At 39.0% G+C, this 27,947-nt stretch overlaps 2 protein-coding genes across 2 annotated transcripts in view; one reads left to right on the top strand and one right to left on the bottom strand.

Annotated features, from left to right (window-relative positions):
* Positions 1-18,689, bottom strand: part of pvalb7 (parvalbumin 7) — a 30,635-nt gene extending 11,946 nt beyond the window's left edge. The window contains exon 1 of the mRNA XM_020643376.3: positions 18,520-18,689. Within this exon, the coding sequence (XP_020499032.1) occupies positions 18,520-18,523 (4 nt within the window). The 5' untranslated portion in view covers positions 18,524-18,689. The remainder of the gene's footprint in view (positions 1-18,519) is intronic.
* ncf4 (neutrophil cytosolic factor 4) lies at positions 408-27,947 on the top strand. Its single transcript, XM_020643367.3, has 10 exons — positions 408-702; positions 1,274-1,358; positions 1,453-1,612; positions 7,938-8,008; positions 8,756-8,883; positions 10,851-10,899; positions 18,683-18,781; positions 23,597-23,748; positions 23,958-24,023; positions 27,367-27,947. Exons 1-10 carry the CDS (start codon positions 671-673, stop codon positions 27,572-27,574), a joined length of 1,050 nt encoding a protein of 349 aa, XP_020499023.2. The 5' UTR covers positions 408-670; the 3' UTR covers positions 27,575-27,947.

Here is a 27,947-nt window from a genome sequence, read left to right as displayed (position 1 = left end):
TGTTTAAGTCTACTTATACTACACCATGAATGGTACTTCTGTTTCCATAGTTCAGCCATGTGTATTTCACAGTATTCTGTGTCACCATTGCAGGACATTGTTTTATTTAAAATGTTAGTTTTCAGAGTTAAATGCATCAAAACAAAACAAAAAAAGAGACTTTGCTTTGGGATCACTGGACGTTGAAGAGTTGGATATTTTCAAAAGTAGCCCACAACACATAAACCTGCTCAATTTTCCTGGGAAAAAAAAAATGGCACAATGTTGAGTTTGCTTTTAAAAGCCAAACATATTTTTGAAATTTTAGTATCATGTTTGCATGGGCCGACCACCGGAACAGTATAGTTGCTACATTTTAAGTGGCTAATTGAAACCCTCCGCCCCCCACAAAGAGAACGAGTACCTGCCGCCTCGTGCCACCTGCACCCCGTTTTCTCCCTTCTCGTACCGCCACTAGTGTAACCAAAATAACCGCTCTCTCTTCTGATTTTTAGGGAACTGTCGCTTCCTGTTGCTTGCTTCCGCACGGTTACGCATGTATTCAGTTTCTAACACAGTTGAGCCTGTAGTCAAGTGAGTGTCGTCTACCACAAACAGCTCTTGAAGGAGGGCTTTGCAGCGCACGAAGTTAAAGCTACTCCTTTTGTCTGCCAACACACCTGAACTCATCATGTCGCAGCTGCAGCAACTACGAGATGAAAGGTGAGTTTGTGTTTAGACGCAATGAAGTCGAAAATCACTAACCTCTAAACCTGATGAGAATTTACTCGGTTGTTAAAGCCTACTTTGCTGTCAGGTTATTTCAGATCACATAGGCTTTTAGCTATTTCCCCCCCCCCCCCTTTTCATGAAAAATATAGAAGTGCAACTAGGGGCGGACTTTCTGCCAGTGCAAAACATTTTGAGGGCTGTGAGTCCCACTCTCAGGTTGCTCTTTTATTTATTTTTACTTTGTCTATTGCGTGGATAAATTATGTTTTTTTTTCTCCTGATGAATATATTGCACTCATGAAGCAAACATGCTGGCTAACAGATGAGCAAGTTTGCATAAGCTGTATTCCGCCTCCTATCAACTGAACAGGCAGCTCTTCTGAGCTATATGGCTTAAATTGTGATTTTAAAAATGTTTTGTATTTTTATTTTTATAAACACCAGTAGGTATGCATGATGTAGGCTAGTTGGTATGAATGCCTAACAATGATGAGATAGTTTAGCTTGGTAGTTGGTGTTTAAGTTGATACAATACTCTAACAAGATTATTTCTTCTCCTCAGTGACTTTGATCAGCTGCCTCATAACATCCCTGTCTCTGCAACCATTGCTGACATAGAGGAGAAGAAAGGCTTCATTGACTACTATGTAAGTTTAAAAGCAACAACAAAAAAGGACCTTCCTATTAAACAAAATGATAAAAATCACTCTCTGACTCGCAAACCTGTCTTGTTTTACTCAGACGTTCGTGATTGAGGTGAAGACTAAAGGAGGCAGTAAATATCTCATCTACAGGAGGTACAGTGAGTTTTATAACCTGCATCAGATCCTCGAGTCAAAGTATTCACCGGAAAACCCGGAGAAACCCGGTCCCAGCACCTGCATCCTGCCCTCTATTCCAGGTGAGTTTGCGGCACTGATAACTGCAGCGGTTAACAGAGAGTAACACAGAGTTTAATTATGGCCGGATTGTATTCTTTTATAAGTCTGACAGGCAAGGGGAAATGTCTGACCCAAAAATGTAAACAGTGTCTGATTTCCTTTTTGTTAAGTCGCTGCTGTGCCTTGGGCTATGCAATACTTTGTCCACATAAAGGCTTCAGTGACATCACTATTTCTCCACATGACATTGTAACATGTTCCAGAGAAGATGGTAAAAAGGAACGATACATTCATTCATGAATTTTTCTAAAGGAAATACTGACCTGTATGCCTAAATAAAGGCTTTTTCATACAGACGGAGCTAAGTGGGGAAATTAAAAAGGTTTGCTGTGGATTACTGTCAGTGAGACAACTGAGGGTTCCACCAAATAAATCCAAGAGTTTATGGTGTTCAAATTGAGTTTCAACAGTGTGATGCCATTTATAAATGCACTGTGTTGGCTAATCAATCGCATGCAAGCAACACTTTCCTGCTAGATCCCTTTGTACTTTCTGTTCTCTCATATTAAACTGTTGTGCAGTGTTTTGGTGTTTGAAGTCATAGATGGAGTAACCAAACTGGACTAGCTGCTTTTCTTTCATATTTTTTTTTTCCCACAAAGCAACCAAGAAGAAAATATTATACAAAGAATGCATATGAGTTTAAAAAGGTACACATATGCAAGTTTAGGTGCATGTAAAAAAATAAATTTAAAAAAAAGTATTGAACATCATTTTTATATTGGGGCTGCACCGTGGTGCAGTGGTTAGCACTCAAAGGGAAGAGGGTCAAGGTTCCTGGTTCGAATCTGTGCCTTTCTGTGTGGAGTTTGCATGTTCTCCCCCTGCATGCATGGGTTTCTTCCGGGTACTCTGGCTTCCTCCCACAGTCCAAAGACATGCTTGTTAGGTCAATTGGTGACTCTAAATTGCCCGTATGTGTGAATGGGAGTGTGGCTGCTTGTCAGTCTCTTTATGTCAGCCCTATGATTGACTGGTGAACAGTCCAGGGTGTACCCGGACTCTTGCCCAATGACAATTTGGATCAGGAATGGGAAAAGCAGTATATGCTTTAGTTTATAAGCACCTATGTCCAACTTTATTAATACTCACATTCTATGTAAATAAATTCTGGTGTGAATCATCCTCCAGGACACCAGATGATATAAGTGGACCTCTCCTTTCACATTGGTCTTGACACTCACACGCCCTGAAGAAGACCCTGTGTGGTCGAAACCGGTTGCTGTCTTTCTCATGCGTGTTTGATTCTTATTGATAATATATTCAAGGCTTTTGAACTGTCTCAGAGCGAGTGTTCCTGAAGATAGCCTGCAAGGTGACTTTCCTCCTTTTAAGCTTTTTGTTTTTACTTGAGCATCAAGAGAAACTTGTTGTAAAATGATGTTGTGAAAACCTAAAAAACAGGGGAAGCACATTAAAACTGTAAGTTAAAGCTAATCTTCACTCTTTAAAATTATTTATTTATGGCACTTCGTCAATATAGAACAATGTAATTGCATATCTCATGTTTGTCACATATTTCTCAGCATGGGAAGTTTTACTAAAAGCAATATGAAGTGTTATAATAAACTTAAAAAAGGATAAAGTAAAGCTAATTTGTCTGTGACGTGTTAGTCAACCATCAAAACATTAATGCTAATACAATAATAACAAACTGAGAGGGAACAGGATCAAGAAAGTAACTCGTTTTATAACGTTCCCATATTTCATATCACGCCATAGTTATTCTTGATTCAGGCTGCACTGCTACAATAAGTGAAACCGGTTATTCTAAAAATAAAGGTTGCATCTCTTGTTGAGTGAGAATGGAGTGCAGTTGCCAAGGTTACTATCATTTCCATTTTTACAGTGATTTTGCTGTGTCAGGGATTTGCTGCTGCCTGAATACACAAAACATTATACGCTACTGTAACATTTCAGGCTTGTCACTTTGTAACCTTCAAGGACACACACTTATATTTCTTGACTTCATGAAGAGGGACTAAGTTTGTGGTCATAGCTGCCTAAATGTAATCAATGTGTCCAGTAGAATTAAACCTTACTGAATGAACTATAAAAAAAAAAAAAAGTGAAAACAAATAAATCTCTCTTGTTTTGCCACTGATTGGTCAGATTGTGTCTGGGCAAGTTTGAGTTTGCTAGATGAATTTAAAAACACATTAGCAAAGAATACTCAATGTTGTGTGTGGTATAGATGTGATTTACCATCCAGCTACAGTTTCTAGCATACTTACTTTTACAAAAGTCCAATAGTACTTAGGCCGGGTAAACTAACAGCATATTTACGAAACATGATGCTGCATAATTATGTGAAGTTTAGCTCAGAAAATGCTGCAGTAAAATCCTTCTTTTCTAGTGAGATATCTAAAAGGTAAAACTGTCTCTCAAAAATAAATAGCCTTTGAATTTTAAATTGCTAAGAGTACCTTGTAGAGTATAATTGGAAGGATTGTCACAATTAACTTTTTGTAGTCCTGATGTTGAGTCCAAAACCCAAAACTCTGACTTACTGAAATTGCTGTTATAATCTTCTGAAGATATTTGGGTACATTTTTATTTATTTTTATTTTAAAGTGAAAGCAGCATCTAAAATTTGGAAACGTTAACCAATTTGATTGAATAAAAAGGAAAGAGAAGGAGGAGGTAACCGACTCATCTGAATTACAGTTTAGTGGATCTATTTTGCAAACCTCACTGTCAGTTCCACTCGTGTGCTCAAATATTTCAGTTTTCCTGCATTCACACGTCTTAATTTCCCCTGCCAATGCTGCAAAATGATCACTACAGTATTAAGTCATCAGCACGCTTAGCTCAGGTCTAGCAGGCTAACATGGACAACACAAACTTTCTGTCTTTGGTAAAAGAGCTTTTAGTGTTTTTGCTCCATCATCTTAGTCTGATATCCAAGGGTCAACAATACTCTTGTTTGAAATGAATAAATGAAATCATCACTGATACTATCTTCAGGATAAACACAGGACATCTCAAATAATGAGTAACAATTCCAGAAAGACACAATATCAGCATTTCTGCAAACTACCTTCCATTAAACTCAATGAACCTGATGCAACCCCCTAGAAAATCTTGAAATGGTTTTGGAATTGTAAGAATGCTATATCCCCTGCAGCTAACTGTCATGTCGTCAGGCTAGATGTCAAAAACTCTGTTTTGCCATTAATTGTACGTTACCACTGAGAAGTGACTCCTGTAGGGTAAGTTTGAAAAGTTACTTAAAAGAATGTGACTAGTAAGTGAAGCAAATCTGCACTAGTTCGAAAGATTTAATTCTGGTAGGAAACACCCGGACTGTCTTCAATCAAACAGAAACTCTTTTCTAAATTATTATTATTATTATTATTAGTAGTAGTAGTAGTAGTAGTAGTAGTAGTAGTAGTAGTAGTAGTAGTAGTAGTAGTAGTATAAGTCGTTGTTGTAGTAGGAATACTATTTATTTCATAATGGTTTCCTTAAGTCAATAGCCCTTGTAATCTTTCTTAAATTAGATCAACACATCAAGTTCATTTGAAAGTTGCATAAGTCTTTACATCAGGGAGCAGTAGTCAGTGTCTGCATTTTTATCTGAGGCTGGAAAACAACATTTTCATCAATAAAGCTTGAAGGGTTTCAATGGATGGCTCAGGTCATGAAAATAAACGTCAGCATTGACTTAACACTTTAACAATCAGCAAATTACTAACAATGGGAGCAGTGTGGTAGAGTTTTGGCACCAGCAGTAAAGTTTGGAAAATAATATGGTTTGAGCTAAAACGGTTAGTCAACTCTGATGGGATACATGCTGTTCTTTAGGGTATGTAAGTGCATTCATGGTCAAAGTCACTCTATAGTTCATTGAGTGATTTTAATGATGGTTATGGCAAAGAAGGATTACAATTCTCCACTCCAACGTTTTCTCACTTTTTTTGAGCCTTGCTGACTTTTCTGGAGCTGCAAGTCTGTAGCATCTGAGCTAAAAACATGTAGCCAAGGGTCTAACATTATCACCGCCCCCTAATTTGTATCATCTTTGAATGCTACCACTTATTTTGATGCGCATTAAATTAAGAAAGAACATTTCATTAAAATCCATCCAATGCTATTTTGACATCCTAGAGCCATGATTTCTTTTGACTAGAGCGGCCAAACGAGGGCACTGACTTAAAATTGAGGAGGCCAGTAGTGTGAAGTAAGCACAGACACAAACACACACACACACTATGAGTTTTCAACGTGGACGGTAATTTGAATTAGGATCATCAGAACATTTAACTTCCAGTAAAATTGGTATCCAGTAACGCTATTTTTGTTACTTGAAATGACTTTCGCCAACTCATGTCATCTGACCTCATTTGCTCCTGACTCTCCAAAGACACGACCCTGTTATCTCTTTTTTTTTTTTTTTTTTTTTTTTAATGACCCATCTGTATCATGTTAAATGCCTGTCATGGAGGGGAAAGAAAGAATGTCCCACTCAGGCTCTCGTTGGCCATAGTAGCCTAGCATGAGCAGTGAATGGAAGGTCCTGATTGGTCAAATGAGGTGTTTAATCCGTTGACTTTCTCTGACTTTCTTGTTTAGTACTGAGGTACAATCAGGGACTTTAGTGTTTTTGTGAGAAAAGTTAAGTGTAAGTACTTGTCTCAAGGTCATGGTTTTAATAATAAGCCTATATATTAAGACAAATGGACGTACTTGTGTATTTAATATCAACATCATGGAAGTAGCTTATTTTTATGATGCAACTGTGGTGTTGTAGCTAGAGCTCTGCCAACCCCACGACTTAAACAAGGCATCTGCTGTGCTCTGATCTCTTTACGGCTCCTCTGTCTTCTTCATGCTGTCTCATCCTTCCCTTGGTGCCAGACAGAGGCTAAAGGTACGATTGATTATTTTTCTTGGCATTTGTTTCAACATGTTTGGTGTAGCTGAAGAGTTTGGGTTCACCACAAAGTGTGTGCGTTTGCGAGCAAGTTTTAGCATTCGGAGAAATGCACTTCTGCATTTAAGTAAAAATAAAATATAGAAAACCTTTTTAAGATTGTTTGTTTGTGATAATGCATCTTAACAACTGAGAGTGAAATTTCCTCATCTCTCATACCAGAGTTGATACAAATGATAAGATTATGTTGTCACTTGATATTTTCTGTGATAGCAGAAATATTCTAGACACACACAAGCGCTAAAGCCTTTATTTAGAAACGTTAAACATTTAAGCCTTAAAGGCTTTTGGCAGTATCTCTCAGTGTCTCTTTCTATTTAGGGGAAGTTCTACTTTACTACAAACTGATTTAGCGTCTGCCACTGAGGAGGCTGCTGGATAATATCAGATCTGATGGGTTTAATTGAAGTGCCAGATCTCATCAGGATGGAGATGGAATAAGAAAGACAGGAGGGAGACAGAGAGGAGAATGGGTGATTAGTTGGAACAGAAACACAGGGTATTTGGTTTGTTTAGTCCAACTAGAACTGTTTCCAATGATGAAACTTAAATGAATTTAAAAAATGTTCATCCATTTTCTTCATCTCCCCCTTTTTCTTTAATATAACCCATACACATTTCCTTTCATGCTATCATATTTCTTCACATTTAAAAAATGTTGTGCTGGATGCAACACAGATTTGATGCTTTTAAATAGATAAATCGAAACTTTTCTACAAATGGTTCAGGGTCAGAGGAGCAATTTTATTGAGTGAGGCCCCAGCAGATGGTGAGAGGTAAGCCAATGATTCATCAGTAAGAGAGTAAATGAGTGTTTTTTTTTTTTTTACCCTTGAGGGATTGAGTTACTTATGATGGTCAAGTGTGAATAGGAGTAGAGAAACTGTGAGCGGAGAAGGGCTGAATATTATGGGTCATGAGGACTGTACTAATTTACATTTTATTTCCCAAAGTACTATATAAAAAAAAGTATGTGATTTTGAAGGTACCAGAAGTTTGGTCTATTTCTAAACGTCTTTGCACATCCTCGCCAACAACTGTTAGTCAGTTGAATAGCACAGGAATAATCTGTGTACACTGAAACCCCATAGGGCACCTTTACATGTCTGTGTGTGTCAACTGCAAAATATCATATACATGCAGACAGTTTACTTAAAGCCAAAAATAAAAGTGTTGCATGCAAGGTTATGTTAATCACCTTCATTTTACATTGCTACTTTACCAGAGGACTTTGAGCAGAAAAAAAGACATGCTTGTCTTTTTAATGATGAAGCCTGGATGACACATCTGAATCCTGGAAATGATATTCCTTTCTGTTTTTTTCTTTTATTACAAACGCCTCTTTTTAGGTAAGGTGTTCATTGGCAACAAGAAGGAGATTGCGGAGAGCAGGATCCCTGAACTCAACACGTACATGAAGGTAATCACATCTAATTGTATGCATGGTGCAGTTTAAACAAACAAACAAAAAATGTGAAGAAAGGTTTTTGAGTTGTTGGCATGCTTGGTATCTTTTGTAGCTGCTATGCAGAAGCCTACAACTTAGTGGGCTGAACAATGCTGTAGGTGGATAAGCACTGACTCGGATATTTCAGCAGTAGTTTGCAGATGGATCTCAACATGTAGGCGTTGCTGCTCTCTTCTCTTTGCTCTGCCCTGTGCCCACATCATGTCTGACTGACTGTAGTTGCGGACTTTTGACATGTTTCACTGTTGCTCTATCTCTAAAAAACACAATCGGGTTCTCTTTCTCCCACTCACTCACTTCTCTTTTTCTGCTCTGCTCTTTTTTTCCCGCAACCTACGTACTTCTCATTTTGCCACACTCTCTCGCCTTGCACTTGTAATCTTACTCTCTTCATCTCCTCTCTCTCATCCACTCCTTCAATCCTCAACGTTCCAATCTCCCACCACCCTACTTCTCCCTTTTCCTGTTCCATCAGACTCCCACTCTTGTAACACCCCTTTTGTCTCTGTGGACTTCATTTACCATTTACTCTGATTTTCTTATTCATTCTTCTCTCCATCTCCACCTGTCTTCCACCTTCAAAACGTTCTTGTTATCTTTCTTTCAATCCTTTCTCTCTTGTTACCCAACCCCTTCCCAACAAGTTTGCATCATTCTCTTTCTCTCCCTCTCCCTCAACCCTCTCCCCCTCTCTCCCAGGGGTTGCTGGGTCTGCCAACATGGTTTTTGCTGGACGAGGCTCTCAGGATGTTTTTCTACCAGACAGACCGGGACAGTGAGCACCAACCCAAAGCCCTCAGGCGTCTCCGCCCACCTACCCGAAAAGTGTAAGCCCCCTTGAGCACAACACAAGCAAGCAAAAAGAGAGTGACTGGTAGAAATGCTAAATATGTAGCTGAACCCCTGTAGCACCATTTGAAGCTGTGACTAAAAGGGAAAAAGTCATCTCTATGATAGGAAGATTATTTATAATATGACGGTGAGAGCAGAGGAGACTAAGATGCAAGTATGTGATGTGTTGGAGGACACTAAGGTACTAGCCTTGGAAAAATCAGGTTTGGAGCGAAGGTCTGTCCAATTAAGTTTGAAGACTTAAACTATTTCTGAACTCAGACAAATATGTGTTGGTGAATATACAACCTGTAGAATCTGCATCTGAACCTCCATGTGATATATTGTCTGCAAAATATTAAGAGGAATTTTAATCACAAGGGCAGGAAATTGCGTCCTTAACTTGTCAAGATTTCTTCCCTTGAGAACATGAATGAGAATATATGGTCATCAAAAATTGTTTACTTTCTAACTTAAATTACCGACCTGCACACAATGCTGGGACAGAAAAAAATCACTGAACACATAGCAAATCATTTAAAAAGCTATTAACAGTAACAAAGTATAATAAAGAGTATTTTCTATGTCTGCCATTTCATAATATTCTATCTGAGTTGTCACTCATAATCTAGTTGATGTGTGTGTTGGGGTCAGTATCTATAAAAACCCTGGCCTCTGTCTGTTTTTTAAGGTTTTCTCAACATGTTGCTGAGTTTGAGACATTTCTGTGAGTCCATTTGTTGTGCAGGACTATAGAGCTCATAGCACACACTCTGCAGGTCAGGACTAAATGATATTTGCCGGAGGAGCTGTATGTGTGAACGGACTTCACCTGGAGTTTCTCCGGACAGACCCCTATTATTATTTTTTTTATTCAGCAGCAAGTCGAATGTGAGATCGCAGCAGGATATTATCTGGAAAATTCACCTCGTACCAATAGGAGGGGGGGGTTACGTTTATATCCTGGGACTGGACATATATATATGTATGTATGTGTGTGTGTGTGTGTGTATATATGTGTGTGTGTATATATATATATATATATATATATATATATATGTATATGTGAGCTACAGGCTTCAGACCTTGAGACATCGGCTGCAGACATCACATCTCAGCAAAATATCAGATGTGATGCCCCACTTGACAAAAAAGTGTTCAGGGGATTCTTTCCAACTTATCCCTTCCTCACTCCCTCACATTATAAATGGATAAAGTTAAATCAGGAAGGAATTATAGAGGAAAAAGTGAGACATCAATTACTTATTAGTGTTTTCATGCATCACTTCCTCATTTGTAACGGCTTTTCAGGCTGCTGTTTGAACCGTTTTGTCAGATTACACCAGCAGGGGATGTTTTAAAGCAGAACTCTCTAAACGGGAAATGATGCAAAGTTAGACTCTTATTAGTACTTCCTGTGCTTGGCATCTGACATGCCTTTATTTAAATAGAATAGTAATCAGCTTATGTGTTGTAACATTATAAAGAACTTTGTGGTTTCCTCTTTCAATTGTTGCCACACAAACCATTTTGTCATTGGCCTGGATAGAAGATTAATATAAAATGTCACCTAGCTTTATTTTTTAAATTCTTTTACTTTTTTTCATTCAATTTTCACAAGTTATTCTTGCACTATAAAACTTCAGGCTTTCATTCCTTTGCTGTGAGTCTTGAGTTAATTTTCAATATTGATGAAACAGATAATTACAGATAAATAACCGTAAAATAGTCCTTGGGAAGAAGCGAAGCCAGAAGGAGTTGTCCTCCTGGGAACATGCATGTCCATACAAATTGTCAGGTTAATGCACATTATTATAATAAAGATATTTCAGTATATCAAATTTGCCAGCCTTATATGTTTGCATGACCAAGCATACAAAGAGTTTTGGCATCACCTTTAATTCAAGCACAGAATATCGTTACTAACAGCTATTGTCACTTCTCTTTTGTCTTTGTCTTTTAGGAAAACCGTCAAACCTAAGATGGACCTCTTCTCCTCCCCCAGGGCTGAGGTATGTATGCTTACAGTTTTTTGGTTGTTGTTGCTTTGGTTACAATCTCCATAACCACCCACAGAGTAACAACTTTATAAAGTCAAACAACCACGCAGAATGCACTCCATCACCCAGAGAAATACCATATGATCCTGTCAGCACCTTTGGCACGACTCCATCACCTCATGACACACACACACACACACACACACACACACACACACACACACACACACACAATCCTTCCCACTGAACTGTAATACAGGACTCGCAACTAGGTGGATAAAAACACACTTAGAAAGAAACAGCACAGTCCAACCCATCAGCTGATGTGACTAATCAATAAGGATGCCTTCATTTGTTAAATGTTGGACCACGCTTTTTCTCCTCCCTCTTGCCTCAGACACCTTTTGACCTCATCAATAGTTACCGCCTCGCTTCACTTACTTTTTTTAATCCCTGTATCCATCACTTACATAATTTCCTCTCTCTCCCGCCTCACTTTTACCCTCCTTCCTGAATTCCGACCCTCTTCCACACCCTTAAACTAATCTGTAGTTTGTCCTGCTTTCCTTTTCCTCTCCTCTGTCTTTGTCTCTTTTCAGGGCTGCAACTGCCCATCAGCCCTCTCTTCCACTACTCTTCTTCTCTTTTAACATCCTGTCATTTTTATTTTGTGTAGTCTGCCGTCTCGACCCGGACACACAGGAAAGGGAAACAGTTTTGTAGCCATCTTACCTAGAGGCTGTGTATGTGTGAGGTTGTGTCGCTGTTGTTGTTCAGTTGAGGCATACAAGAAAGTATTCAGGTTAGAGGTTAGATAGTAATAGTGTGTTTTATTCTCCAAATAGGCAAAAGTATGTTTGTACAAAAAGCACAATTCCTCACTCATGCGGACATACCTATATATTCTGATCCTTTGAAAGCCTTATAAACAATGCCTTCCACAACCTTAACTATAATCACCACAGCTCGAGACCTATCCCAACCTTTACCCTGACCTTAATCTTAAACACATTTTAAACCTTCAAACAGCCCTTAGAACATGTGACCTGCAGCCTAAAATACATCCCTTCCAAAAAATCTGTTCATATAAGTCGCGAGTACTGTATATGTCTGCAGGTAAAGTATAGTTTTCTGCAGCTCTTGAACTTTTGCTTTATCACTTACAAAATCATTTAACTTCTAACCTTGCACTGACTGCACATAAAAGGTACAGCTATTACTCACACATGAAACTGACACATATACTATGTGTTATATATAGTTATATCTATTTATTTAACTGATGTAAATATGTTTTATTTTTAACTTCTTGTTATTTTTAATAATTATGTTCCTGTTTCCTGTTTTGAGCTGTTGTAACGCAAAAATTTCCAATGAAGTTTATCTTTATCTTTATACACACTCTGTGTCTCTCTGAACACCCGAGTGGTGTTTTATTGCAAAACTGAGAGCAACAACTACATTTTACTCTCTCACCCCCCCATCTTTCTCCCTCTCTCTCTCTCTCTCTCTCTCTCTCTCTCTCTGCCTCCCCTCTCTCCCACACAAAGTAAAACAGTGGTGTGCAATACTCACGAAGCAGTCAGCCTACTCAACATTTATTTTAGCTCTCTCTCTCTCTCTCTCTCTCTCTCTCTCTCTCTCTCTCTCTCTCGCTCTCCGAGAAAAATAGCGTGCTCCTCTGTGGTTGTGTTTGTCCTGTCATGTTCCTTTTTAGCACAGGGAAGTGGCTGTTAAACTCCGTCCACACAGTGATCAATAGCGGTTCTGTGCCTGGCGGATAAGAGGAGAATGCAGTCATTTGTCACAGTAGAGCTGGTGCGAGCGTTTGCGTTTACGCTACAACACTCCATTCCACTCCACTTAGTATTAGCTCAGGCTTAGCCACAGAAACTGTGTTGAGTAATTGTTGTTGGCTGTGGCAGTATGAGCATCAAACAAGGTCAATGGGACACGCTATGCTTTGTTAGCATGAGTTTAACCATGCAGAGGCTGGGGGGGGGGGGGGGGGGGGTGCAGCTTTTGTCTGATTTGACAAAATTTGGGCGAGTATGTTAAAGCAGAAGTTAGGTTTTATATAAGATAAACACCTGCAGCGTTGGAAAACAGCTGAGAGGCAATCTTCTCTTAATCCTGTATATTGAACTGAGATTGAGATATAAGGGTTATTGATGCAGATGAATACTATGGCCGTTTTCACATATGCACTCCTGAAAATATCTAGATAATTTTAAGAGGACTGCTCCAGATATTCTCCCGACCTGGCTGTTCACATATGCACCTCACAGCGGAAGACTTTCCCTGTCAGGCAAAGAGGGGGGCGGGGGGTCTCCTGCGGTAAGCGAGATGTGGCGTTCAAAAAAAGACCGGCAAGAAGCGGATGAAGCAACAGAGTCTGCTATATGATGCTATAATGAGAAAATTTGACTTCATATCAGTGCTACCTGTAGCTCAATGGATTCGCAATATCAGAAGAGAACAACATATTGACGAACACAAAACGCAATGCAGACCTTCAGTTACGTGCAACGGAGATCGTAGCTGCTGCATGTGTACAGTTTATGCACTGTGCAGCAGACACAGTATACATCAGTCCCACTTCCATTGGTTTGTGGTGAATTCTCCGGAGAATATCCTGCTGAGTTCTCACATCAACTCACTCGGACTTGCTGCGGTAACAATACTAGGGGTCTGGCCGGGTGAAGTCGGAGCGAGTTTTTTTTAGGAGTTTTCTGCAAGTGTTAAACAACGATATGGCAGAGGTCAAGAGTTATATATTGACATTTCATATCACTTGGGGATTTTCTTTTTACTATGCAGTTTTAATGATCATAGTTGAGTCTTTGGGTTATCATCAATGCCAGGAGAGGAACTTTAATTCTGCAGATGAACTGATCTTTGAGCCTACGTTGTTTTGGTCTCTCAACAATGTAACTGTTTGATTCAGTCACATTACTCCCATTAGCCTCATGTCCGGGCAGCAGCTGTCTTTAGCATATTTGTTCTGATAAACCCAAGGTACCCTGCCTACGAGGCACTACAGAGTAGTCAGACAGAAAACTCAATTGTTTGTCCTGGATTGGTTTAGATGACCAATATAGAATCTATATTATCTGTAAATAGAGATAACTGTTCTTTATAGACATGTAAAATATATACGAAGTGTTGTGGTTTCTGTGTAAAGAACATTTGTAGTCCGAGCTGTATTGACCAATAATCTATCAACAGGCTTTTGTGTTTGCAAGAAAAACAGTCTGTGTGGACAGCAGAAGATAGACAGAACTTCTGTCTGCTTTAACATACCATCTCCCAATGATTGTCTCTATAACAGAAAAATGCCTAAAAGTGAGGCTAGCAATCCATTATAGATCAAACATTTTACCTTGAGACACAAATCATCAGAAATGATGCTTACCACAGATTAATTCCCAGAGGCACATACAGTATGGTTTATTAGACGATTATAGTTGGTGTTGGAGTTTGAAAGCACAATAATACTGTACAATTGTTCATTTCATTGTTCTGACGATATCAGATGGTTTCTGAGATTGAAAGAACTGTAATACTGTTGTTCATTTCATTTGTTTGTTTATTTTTGTGTCGAAAATAATTAATTAAAGCTATAAGTTGCCAAAGATATGTAAAAATTGAGTACTTAGCTTGTTTTTAAGTTCGCTCCCTGATAAACTTAGTTAATTGTAAAATTTTGTTGGAAAAATGCAAATGCACTGTAGCCATAACAGCTACTCATGGAGGGCAGGGTGTAAATGTTATAAAGATGTTTTTATAATAAGTTGACCATCAGAATAGCTCGAACATTTATAAAGTCACTGCCTTGTCTCCCTCTCTCTACTCTCAATAATAAACATTTTCCACTTAGCGCTCCTTCAGCTTTGGAGCACTTCCTTTATGATGATGGGATTCACAGCATTTTAAAAGTTTCATCATTCATGCATTGGCAGCGTGTGTTTGCTTGTAATGAGTTGTTTCTACTTTTTGAAGTAGGTTTTTTCATGACAAGTTTTTGTATTTGCATCGTTCTGAATATGAAGCCGTTTTCCCCATATAGAAATTGTTGGGGCAGTGTCAGCTATAGGCTGCATATGTTGGCCACTGTAAATTTATGTTTGCTCATCATCGTAACCTGTTGTTGACTTTACCCACTTTGTTTTCAATAACAATCATGCATGGAAAAATGTCCACAAAATGAGGCAGATTTTAACATCAAATATGTAGACATTAAATATTGTTGAATTCGGTATATGGGATGTGTTTATTCCTTCCTACAAATTGAAAATATTCTGTATGATACCTGAGAAACAGCCTCATATGACCTCTGCACCCTGTGGTCATTATTACACATAAGTGTACATATCCTTTGAATCCTTCCCTCTAGGAAGTGGGGCATCTACTCCAACAAATAAACTTTAATTTGACATCAGGAAGAGAGAGGGGGAAAAAAAACTCTTCTAATTTCCACCTCCCTATTGTCAAAACTAACGAGCTGAGGGTTTAGCATGCTCATTAAGGCGGGGTTGGCACCAGTCTAATTGTACCGGATGATTGCTCCCGGGGCTGGCTGAACCCAAGGGTTGCATGACTCCATTTAGAGCCCAGCCCTTCACTGGCCATAGAAAGTACAACAGAACAAACTACCTGCTCTAGTTGTAGGCTCTGCATGGCTGATCAAATTGTGGAAGTGGTGAAAGCCATATGTTCCCTGCACATTGCTGAAGACAGATGTGAAACCTGTGGCTGCAGTGTGTTCTTGTCTATTTAGTTAGTTGTGGGTAGTTGGTGGGGGCTGGAGTCTCAGCTTCGACTGTAATAGATTTCAGTTTACATGATAGTGCCTTCTTAGAAAAGCATGGCTTATAAGTCTGCCAAACACTATCCAGGCAGAAGATCATATCGTCCGGCCAAATGGTGACAGCCTGGTTCCAAATCTCTGAATTTCTGGCCAAAATTTCAAGCTTTAAAGGTTTCACATCGACATAATTATTTTGACCCATCACACATCCATTAGCACGACTGTATGGAGTGGATAGACTGTTAGATGGGCCTTTCTGTGCGATGCTTTGTAATGCAAGCCAACCAGTGTTCATGCCTAATGTGAAACCAACTTTAAATGTTGCCTCTATAATGTTACACTGTTCTCTCATGTGTAAACACTAACCAAAAACATGGTTAACTTTTTGAAAAGAGTTTGGATAGGTTTTGTTTCAGAGACAAATTGTCAAGTCAACTGAATGATTACTTGACGACACTGTGGACACACAGAATGTCAGAGATGATAAAAGAAACCAAGAATCACATTGAATCACATAAACATATTGATAGACAACGGGAAAACGACTTATTGTGGATGAGATGATGGAGAGAGATAGAGAAAGATATAAAGAGGGAATTTCTTTGTCACTTCATGCTTGGTGTTTGTGTTTGAGATACTATCTTATTGCCTCCAACACATTTTCACATCTCATCTATGAATTACAGCCGATGGCAGGTCAACGGTAATTTAAAAAAACTTACGGAATAATAAATAAAAAATAGCAGCTTGGCTTCAAAGAGTGTGTGATTTGGTGTTTTGTGTGTGTATCTTCAGGGTTAGGATAATCTCAGTGGATTATTAATCCAGCCAGTTCCCCTCTCCCCAGTTTCATCATCAGTTTCGTAATCAGACTCTGTGTCACTTTCTGTGGACACACACACACACACACACACACACACACACACACACACACACACACACACACACACACACACACACATTTTTTGCACATGCAGGATGTCATTTGCACACACACCTGTCAAAGTATAATCTTTAAAGGTTTTGATCCAATATCTTTTTCTTTTGCAATAGCCAATCGCATGTCTCTCAAAAAAAGTTAGATTAATAAATCATGTATGTGAATATGTTTGACTGTTAAAATGAAGCAGATGGATTCTATTTGTAAGAGAATACTTCTTGTGCACGTCTAGAACAAGACCAGCATTAAGATACTGCTTCATCTACAGGTGGCGCCAGAATCGACACAAATTAAAGTTCCTTGCTGTAGCTTTAAGTATCATGATTGTTTGTCAATCTCACTCCTCTCTACAATCATTACATAATAATGATTTTTTTTAAACCCTCACTTACTCACTGTCCTGTGAGGATAATCACACACGGCTCACTCCCTCTGAAACATCCACATGAAAACAGCGGCGATCTATCGGCCCTCTGCAGCCCTGAACTGCTCTTTAACTTTAACTTTTCTTATCCCCTCCGCCTCCTCCTCCTCCTTTTCCTCCTCCTCTTCTTCACCTCCCTCCCACTGCTTTAACCGCTCCACGTTCTTTTTTTGGTCTCGCTGTGCCTCTCCCGATACTCCAACTCTCTCAGTTTTGGTGTCTCTGGTGATTGCACTCCTACTGTTTCTGTAATTCTCTCTCCAATTTTTCATAACTGCTCATGTTCCTTTCCTTTCTTCAGCACTTTTCCTTGTATTATTCTCTCCTCTTATCTATCTTTCTGTTTTCCTTTAGAGCTATATATAATTATGGAGTCAATTTATAGTCATCGCATGGAAAAAAGTCTAGTAAAAGTATAACTGGTCTGGTGAAGGAGTCTCTTTGCAGAAGGACAAGTGATATGTGTAAAACATTGATAATGACTCGACTGAGTTCTACTTAAAATTCAAATTCAGCTCTCACAGGCTTTTATTCTAGACACACTGATGCTCACCAGGATGCTTGAGCATCTTGCATACACACACTCAAACTCTTGTCTCCACGGGCTGTACCACTTTGCAGAACTCCACGTACATGCTTTTTACCTCATCCCTTACGGACTCTTGCACCCACTTTCACCCACTTTAAACAGTGCATTAAAAACTTAGCTGGTTAACAAGTCCACAGAGAAGCTCTGCTAACATGAACATCGTGCTGCAATGGTCTGTCAAATCATTGGAGAGTCAAGTGTGAGTGGTAATTTAGATCACTGATCGATCACTTTAACCATTAAATCAAGAAAAGTCAACTTTTTCTGTTTGCAATATTGACGGGGATTTACTGATTTCTATGAAGTTTGGGCTTTGGACTGTTGATCAGACTAAACAAGACATTTGAAGACATCCTCTGGCCAAATGTAAAGAGCTTTTCTTACACTTGAGCAACATTTCATTAAAACATGTCATAGTTATTTATGATAAAGGTTATCACTGATTGAAGCCCCAACACACACATTTAAAAGCTTACAGTCAACTATTGCATATTGTTGTAAATACGGTATCTGCTCCACAGAGAGAATCTGAAAAACTGACAATGATTTTCAGCCCTTTCACTCTTAGACACACATACACACACACACGCTTCTTTCAGGAGCACTACTCATCAAATCTTTCCTCTCTCTCTTCCTCACACTTCTTCTTGCTTCTTCAAGTAGACACATTGGTGCCTTTCTTCTCTCACATCCTTTCACTCTCCACACATGAACACACATGGCTCTGTGTATACTCAACATTTCACTCCTTTTGTGTATCAATTAAAATGTGAATCTTAACTTTGTCAAACTTAAAACTATTGCATCTGTTGTCTTTTCTGTCACTCACTCACTTGTTCTCCATTAGGAAAAGTGTAAATCAATCTTACCCATCCTCTCTCTCCGTCTCTTCTCTCTTTGTGTTGAATGTCTCCGTCTCTTTCTTCTCTTGTTCCTCGCTCCTCTCACTGACTTGTATATGTGGTTTCTCCTGTGTTTGTGTGTGTGTATGTGTGTATGTGTGTATGCGTGTGTTTGTGTGGTGTGTCCCAGGCGATATTTGACTTTCGCGGCAACAGCAAGGCGGAGTTGAACCTGAAGAAGGGAGAGGTGATCTTCCTGCTGCGACGAGTCAATGCCGACTGGCTGGAGGTAAGAACGGAGAGTGAGCGAGAGACTGAGAGAGAGAGAGAGGGAGGGAGGGGGGACACAAAAGAAAGAAGGAGGGAGGGAAAGAGTAGGAGAGGAGAAGGCAACAAAAGACAGATGAGAGTGAGGAGGAAAGGAAAGATAAAGAAGAGGTGGAGGGGGAGAGGGAACGTGAGCCAAGAAGAAAGGAAAAATGGAAACTGAGAGGGAGGCATCTTGATTGGGATGATGGAGGCGAGAAAAAAAGCGAGGAGGGAAGAGGAGAGTTACAGAGGGAGGAGGGAAGGATGATGAGAAAGAGAGAAAAGGGGAGATATGGAAAGAGGAGAGGAAAAAATCTAGGGAAACTGATGAAAAGTGACTTGATAGGTTAAAGATTAGAACAGAGACTGAATGTAATGAGAGAAGAGTTGAACAGAGGGATATTTTGTTATTTGAATGAACATGTGTGTCAAGTGGAGTCAAATTTATTTTCTAAGGCACATTTAAAACAACCAAGGTTAATCAAAGTGCTTTACAGAGGGAACAAAAGGTAGCACATGAAACAAGAATACATAAATTAAAGTAAAACCAATTGGGATGAACACATCATAAAATAAAAGTTCAGGTTATAGTCTGTTGTGTTCAAACATTATCTTCTTGAATGGAAAGCCAAAGAGAAGAGATGAGTCTTCAACATGGATTTCAAACAGTCGAGGGTGGGGGTGGATTTTATTCGGAGTGTTAACCTATTCCACAGGTCCGGTGCAGCCTCGGCAAACGCTCCGTCGCCCCTGATTTTGAGCCTCGCTTTGGGCAAGTCCGAGAGCAGCTGATAGGTAGACCTTAGTGCTCTTGCTGGAGCATAACCATGGAGCAGTTCTATTAAGTAAGGAAGTGCAAATCCATTTACCGCTCTTGAATCTAACAACAAAATTGTTAAAACTAAATCCTGCGGCTAACAGGAATCAAGTGGAGGGACAGCAGCACAGGGGTAATGTGGTACCGTTATCATTTTGAACCAGCTGCAGGCGTTGGATGGACAACCGATCCAAACTTGACAATTTCCCACCTGGTATTAAACCGCTGAAAAATGCATTGTTGCTACCAATTAACGGGATTTAAAATGATTGCTCATTATTTGTAATATTTGATGAGCCCTGCACCATGTAAATGATTCTTGCACTAAATAGATGGCCAAACTAAACCAAGCCAAAGGGCAGGTTATGAACTAGCAGTAATATTCAATAGGTGAGGCCATCGGAAAATACAAGTAAAATTTGCATTTTGCAGCAATTTCATCCGAAGTTAAACCTTCTGCCTTTCTTCACAACCCAATTTTAAACCTTCTTGACAAAAGGAGAAAACACATAATTTTTGTATTTTTATCTTTTGTGCTGTCAAGAAGATATTGTGCTGTATTTGAATGCATTTGAACAATCTATTGTTGATTGTTTGTGCCTAACCCCTTGCTCGAGTCACGCTATAGAAAAGTGATGTAATTGGTGTATGCCAGAACAGCATGTGACACTGGTAATGCCAACTTCAGCGGCAAGCCTAATATGAGCAGAGTCTGATCATATAACATCAGTCAGTGCTCAACAGCTTCAATGCTCCTGTAGCTTCATGTGAACACCTATTTGCTGTCAGCTCCCAAAATCTTGTAAAATGACTTCAAAGAAGAGGGGAGGTTTTGGGTTGGCTGATTAACTCCAGATAATTGGTATAATGTTGATGCATCCAAATAGCTTAACCGTTAAAGATCCATTTTTATATTGCTTCATTCAGAAACAGAATTACACCAACAATCCCTTTAGAAATGGTCGCAGTTAAAAGTTAATTACAGAATATAACAACACTTAAAATAGATTAGGAGTACTGTCTTCTCTACTTTGCAGCAGCTGTGCACAGTGACCGTAAAGTATCTTTAGCGATTTGAGATTTCTTGCTCTGGTTTCCTTTCAGAGAAACAATTACCTAATGAACAAGATGTCCTGGTTACACACGGCAAAACGCGAGATGTGGGACATTTTAATAAGCTGCTCAACACAAATAGGCTACGCTGGAACATCAGTGCCAACAAATACTTGTCATAGAAATTCTGCTTTGTCACAAGGTCGGGAAATATGTTGTATAAAAATGTGTAAGGTGTTGAGGTGGAGTGTGAGAGAGAAGCTGGGAGTGGGTGTGTGGGAGAGAGAGAGAGAGATAGAGGAGGTGGAAGCTGATGTGGTGGGAGAGAAAAGAGTGAGAATCAACATTGAGGAGGAGGACGATGCACTTTCTCTGCCTCTGGCTTTCTACAGAGATCTAAAAATTGTATCAGAAAATGCTGATAATCTGCTTATCTAATACAACACGGCACAACACCATCTTGTTAAGCCTTTTTGGCAGCTTTGCCTCCATGCTAATACAAAGTGTTTTGTTTTTTGGGGAGGGTGAGGTTAATGCAACACTTTCAACTTGTGAAAAGTTGACTGAGTGCCTTTGATTTAGTCAGTGGACAGAGTGGCTGTGGGTGGAAACGTGACAAATCCAACTGGCAGACTGGTGCATCAAGGTAAATGTTTCAAACACACCAGAAGAGAGGAACTTGAAGAGTTTCAGGGTTCTCAAAGACAGTAAAGAAAAACTCTGCAGTTGATGAGCAGCTTCTGTGAGGGACGCCGAATAAAAAATACTTTTCCTTTTTGCACCAGCATAAAGTAAAAGGAAAACCGAGCAAAGTTCTGGGTTTGGAGAAAAAAAGCCTGTTTGTCGATATAAATGGAAGCTATTACAGTCGGGGGACAAATTAAAGGAAAAAAGGACATAAGGTGTCTTTAAGCTTTATCAACCTTAAATGTTAATTTTATCATCTAAAAAAATGTCACCAGTGGATGGAGAGTTATACAAAAAAAGAAAAGAAATCCATGTTCAGAGTCTCAGTGAAAAGAAAGCATTTATGTCGTGGGGGTAGGTGTATTACAAATATGAAGAAAGTCCTTTTATTTTTTCAAATATGTATTTTATGCCAACTTTGTGCAGACTATCACATGTAAAATGATAATATTTTATTGTGTGTGGTCACTTTTTATCAAACAGTGCTTCCACTCTCTCACCATCAGTATCAGTGTAACGTTAATAATGATATTCCTTCTGTGGTCTGTAGCCATAAACTTAGCCAATCAAACTCCGCTATGCAGCCCTTTGTTTGGTATAAAGCACTGAAGATAAATTCACCTTATGCAGGCTACATCACGTGCTGCAGAAGCAACACACACGTCCACTTAATGAATGTTGTGTGTGTGTGTTACATGTTCAACAACTTGTTTTTGTAGATAACAGCAAACATGTTACATGTGAATTCGATGGCTTCTGCAGCCAGCCTCACTGGGACACTCAAGGACTGCAAGTCTTTGCACTTCCACATTGGCTTCCAGAGGTTGCTGCTTGTACTGGTATTGGAATAATAACAAAAATGGAGATGCATTGTGATTTGTTGTGCTGCTTAAATGCACAGTTGAAGTCATGTCTAAGATTGGAGAAGAAAAGTTATAGAATACATTTTAAAAAATTAGGCCGTTTAAAAAAAACAATTTGTCCTGTGACACCAATCCCTGTTCTGTGACATAATGATCCCAACTGAGATTTCTGTGGTCTGCTGCATCCCTTGATTATGAACTGCAAAACTTGTAGAAATAATGTGCAACGTCCCAGTGCAGATGAGAAACTCTTCTGGTCCTATTGTACACCGGACGCATAGTGTCTTGGTACGCAGCGCAGAAGTCTTTCCTATTATTTTTACCTGACACAGTTATTGTTCACACACCCAGCACCAACATTGTTTAAAAAAAATACGAGCTTTTGCCTCCCGTTAGTCAGGGGTGCGTTGGTCTTACAATAAGGTGTCGTCAGGCTTAAAAGTGGGGCGTTCCTATCTTTAGGACGCAGAAAGCGAATGCACCTAAGACCACCTAAAACCTCGTCTTAAATGTAAAGACGTTGGCTCAGTATGCTATTTAGAAGAATTATTAGAAAGACTTCTACTTTGCCCGATAGACACAAGGGTAGCTCAGCAGCACTCCAAATGCTCAGTTTTGGAGGTTTATTGATCTTTTCAAATTGAGTTTTTAATGGTAAAGAGGGCTGAAAGACAGCAAGCTTCTGTTTCTGTTCAAACACACTCACTCCGATGAGCACTCTGTCTAATACACGCAGAAACACACGGATGAGGCACAGTGAACGGAGAGAAGTTAAATAAGGACTTGTGGAAGTGTATTTATGAATAAAGACTAGATCCACAGCGTAAGTAATAATGCGTCCACCTGCAGGCCATCTACCACTTAGAGGGAATGAGATCTGACACTCTGATTGGTTTCAGCCTTAAACATACCTATGTTTAATCAAGGGACTTAATCCAACGTCTTTGCGACCTGCGTAACTTTACATCACAGGCTTTAGACCACGAGCTTCACGCTGTCAAAATAGTGCTCTTCTTATTCAAGCCACAGATGATCATTGGATTTACTGTTGCCTGCTCACATGGATGGAGTTACATAAAACTGTTGCCTCGTGCTGCACACACTCTTGTACTCACTCAGACGCCAGGGGTGTAGTAAAAAGGCCTTGAAACATCATCAGGGTTTTATGATCAGTCTAATTAGAAAACATCCCTCAAGATGCATGTCCATGTAGCTTTGTTTCTTCCTTGAATCATTAACCATCTCATCATCACGTCAGTCCCAAATCACTTCCTTTTCTGGGAATTTACATTGCTTGTTATTTCTCATGATCAGTTCACCTATCTCATGTTTCCTCTCCTATTCTTAGCCTTCTGTCATTGTTTGTTCTCTTCAGGGTACAGTGAACAATCAAACAGGCATTTTTCCGCAATCCTTTGTGAAGATCATCAAGCCCCTCCCAGACAGTGACTCAGAAGGTGAGGTTGGAGGCCCCACCTACAGCTGCCTGCGCTGCTTCTTGTTGACCCCCTCCGGAGTCCAAACCAGGTCTGTTTGAAAGGGATTTGTGTGTTTTAACAGTGATTGCTATTAATGCAAGATATGGGATTTCTTCATCTGTATCGAGAAAAATCTGTATTTCCTTCCTATTGGACATCAACACATTAAGGGACTCGTACATAACTCATTCACATGTTGTACCGTGGGAACTTTGTAAATGTGCTTTAAAGTGAGAATTGTGTATTTCTTCTTAACAGAGATGTGTGTGTACAAGAAGACCTCACTATCCAGCCATCTTACAAGGAGCTCCTGTCTCGAATGAGGTACGTGTAATCCACATGCTTAAACTCATTTGATACTTTCTCTACCTTGTAAAAAAAGTGCTGGTGCCATTTTTAGGGAGAAACAAAGAGGTGATGGGCATTTAAGTGTTTTTATGTCATGTTTTTATTTCATTTACACCCATGTGGGAAATTTAGTGGGTGTGAAGAGGTGACTGTGTTTTAGCTGAAGAGGGGAAATGATTTTATGCAGCCCAACACCTGTGAGTGAATTATTGGAACACATGTATTTAATGAAAGCTGGACGTGAGGACAGTGTAACACTATTGTTTTTCCTAATCCTTCATTCATTTATTTTTATTTATTTGCATCATAATCACATTAGCATTCTTATAAAAGCCCTATAACTTTTATTCTTTACGTTACAGAATTGCATGAGAGAAATATCACTCATTTTGGACTGTTAACATTTGACCTCAGCTTTCTAAAGCATCTGTGAAGTTTAATATGTTTCATTGAAAGCATTAATAAATTAGTCTATAGAAGGTGATTTAAATCACAAATGTACCGCTAAGTATTTTGTCGTTAAATTCCACAGCAGAGCAGATTTCCATATCCAGTGTTTTTATTTTCAGATGCTCTGATGAATTGCATTGTGTCTTACCTTTGTGACTTCACTTTCAGCATTTCGCTCCCTGAGATATATTTGTGTTAATTCTACAACAAACAAGCATGTGTAAAAGTCCATTAGTTCTCTGGCCCCACCCTAAGGGGCAACAAATAAGCAGCAGTGCAAATTGCCAGTTGCCCATCATCACTGCTCATGAAATTAGTTCCTGCAGGACCTCTGGCTCCCCCCCTTCATACACTACCCTCCCCTCCACTGCCCCACCATCACAGAATGCATGTACTCATTACACTATCATATCTGGTCTATCTCTGTCTTTTACTCTTTCATTCCCTCTCTTCCTCTCTCCCTCATTATCTGGCAATTTAGATAGGTGAGCACCATGCTGATTAGCCTTACCCATTCATAATCAGTTCATTTCTTCTGCTTATCTTCTCATTATTGTTTTTCTATGTTTGGGCCTATTGTTCCCTGGAGTAGGATGGATGAGACCCTGGTCTGGAGTTTTATTATGACTTAGCACTGATAAAAAAAAAAAAAAGAATGAAGGCTGTAGAAGGGGGGTTGATCTTGCAAAACATGTTGCTCAACCAGTGGAAGGTTAAATTAATGAAAATATAATTTCTTTCTTCAAGTTTTAATGAGTTTGAAATTGAATGAATAAAAAGTTTATTCAATATGTTGTCCCAAACCATCACATCACAATAAAGTGATGCTATGAGGAACTTTGAATTCACTATGGATAAACAGCTGTATGCCTTAACTTGAGGCTAGCCTCTGCATTTGCTTTGAATACATGTGGAAGCCGGACACTGATCCGTACATCTTTTTACTTTAAAATGAAGGACTTTGCAGGATGTATAGCCCTGTGGACTGGACTGGAAGCTCATATATATTATAGATATTACCATTCATGCACCTACTGTAGCCTTTAACTAACAGAAAGCTGGATATTTGTAGTTTATTCTTAAAGCTGATCATATTTCCTAACAATGTTCTTTCTATAGACTAAAAAGTCTAGAGTATTTTATGGCTCAGTAGCAAGGCCAACATAAAACATGTTGGAATACAGTTACGTCCACCGTGACCTACATGGACAGAACAGTATGTCGACAGTATGTTTTGGAAAATATATTGCAAATGAAACAGAGATTTTTCAGTATCTAGAATTAAACCTCTAATATTTTTAGAACTCTCAAATCCTTCAATTACTTACGACTGTCTGCTCAGCTGTGTTGCTCTGCAGCATGCACTAATAATGCTGAGAGTATCGTTTACTAAACAGTGGGTGACAACCTATTTGATGACACCATTCCTAAATAACGCTGGGTTTGGTTTCATGCATTAAATACTGTAAAAGCTTTTATATAATTGGGCATACTAGTTTAAGAAAACATATTCACTGAAAAAGATATGTATTCCAGCTCCATATTAGCCCAATTCTATCAGCCAGCATATCAGTTCGGCTTTATATTAGGATTTTGAAATCTCTACAAAATCCTTTCATTGCTGTTGGCAGGAAGTGTCATTTGATTTTTTTATTTGCATATCCTTCATCTGATTGAACATTTTGATTAATCATGCTGTGCCTCCAGGTGCTCTATAGAGCATGCTCTTTGCCTCCATGTTTCTGTGTTTCTTCTCTCTCTCATTAAGTTCTGAACACAAGCTCGACTCTGTATCCATTCTGAAAAAATGCAAATATTGAGGAGGTGGTGCATTCGTCAAACTTCATATCTGCACTTACTAGCCATTTCTTTTGGTCCAGCACATGTTTTCTGCATGATAACTCTCGCAAATTTTTAATTAAGCTTTAATACATCAACAAAGGCCTTTTGAGGGCAGTCATTTCCTTCACTGGAAGCGTGGTGCAGAGCTTTTTAATAATGTTGTTTTAAAATTACTTTTTATTGCTTTTAACATTGAAGGAAACTACTCATAATGAAAGAGTCATAAAAGTTTTATTTTCTTACTTCAAACTCAGATAAACAAGCCCATAATAATAGTACAACAACAACAACCTTTATAAAAAGGCAAAAGTAGCATCTAATAAAATGGGAACCAAAATAAATAATTATTTTCAGATTAGTAGAGTATTGTATCTTTTGCGTTCCTTGAAGACCAAAACAAGCTTCTGCACTGTTCATAAGAGGTTGTTAAATATAGTTTTTTGCTGCGATTGCCATGAACTACTATTATAGCAGTTTTACAAGTTGCAAACTCCACATCTAACAAGTTTGAATAGTAGGACAGATTTGTTCTTTCTAGTTCAAAACGCAGATAGTTTGTTGCAACTTTTCCCACTACAAATGAACAAACTGACAAGAATCTGTTCTGCTGTGGACCATAAATCGTGTAGTTTAATGTGAACAGGCGGGGCTTCAAGTCTGCGGCTCCTCCAGCCAGATTTCTGCTGTGCATGTCTAGGCCCCACATGATATTACCAGTATTACCAATATGTCAGCTTCTGTCGCGGAGGTATTTTGGTTTCAACTTTTTGAACCGGAAGGAGTTGGAGACATGTTGTCCGTATTTATATACAGATTATGTTCTCACATGTTAGCATGGTTTGTGGCTTGATGAGGGTTTATTAAATGAATAAGCAACTTTGAAATTTGTTTGTCTATTTGGAACGTTTGACAATGATTGTTTAGGTGAAACTTAAAGGGTGTGACTTAAAAGAATAATATGTTTTAAATCTTTGAAAATATGCAAAGTCTGAGGTTATTGTCTATTTTGTCCTTGTCTTTTCTCCAGGAACGTCTTCAAGGAGGACAACATCGCCCTTAACTACCGGGACACTGAGGGCGACCTAATCCGTATCCTTGACGACGAGGATGTCCAGCTGATGATCAAGGAGGGTAGAGGTCAGCAGGGCAAAGTCAAGAGACCAGTCAATCAGTTTCCATGGGAACTGTATGCAACCCTGGCCTCTGACCTCTCTGTTTACAACTCTGAAGCCTGAGAGCCTGGAGGGAAGTAATGGAATATATTAAGCATTCATCTATCAGAACAGAGTTAACTTGATTAAGTCAAAAAAACTGTTGGTGAATTTGCTGTTTTTTGGTTTTTTGTTTTTTGTTCCTTTTTTCAAAAGTTTCAATGCTGTTTCAGATGTTTTAGACCTTCACATTTCAAATGATAATAAACACATTTAATCAAATACTTTTTTCAAACTTTTGTTTGTTTTTTTGTTTTTTACATTTTTTGTGCCGTAAGTTACTGATTACAGGCTGATTTACGCCGTGTTTGCTCAGGAGCCTCAGTGTAAGGAAAAGACAGTTAAAGTGAAGTGTAATGCAAAATAAAATCTGCAAAATAAAAGGTATCTGAGATGA

The sequence above is a fragment of the Labrus bergylta genome, chromosome 1, assembly GCF_963930695.1.
Source record: "Labrus bergylta chromosome 1, fLabBer1.1, whole genome shotgun sequence".
Taxonomy (NCBI): domain Eukaryota; kingdom Metazoa; phylum Chordata; class Actinopteri; order Labriformes; family Labridae; genus Labrus; species Labrus bergylta.
Note: the sequence above shows the minus strand (reverse complement) of the source record. Positions and strands in the feature narration are given on the sequence as shown.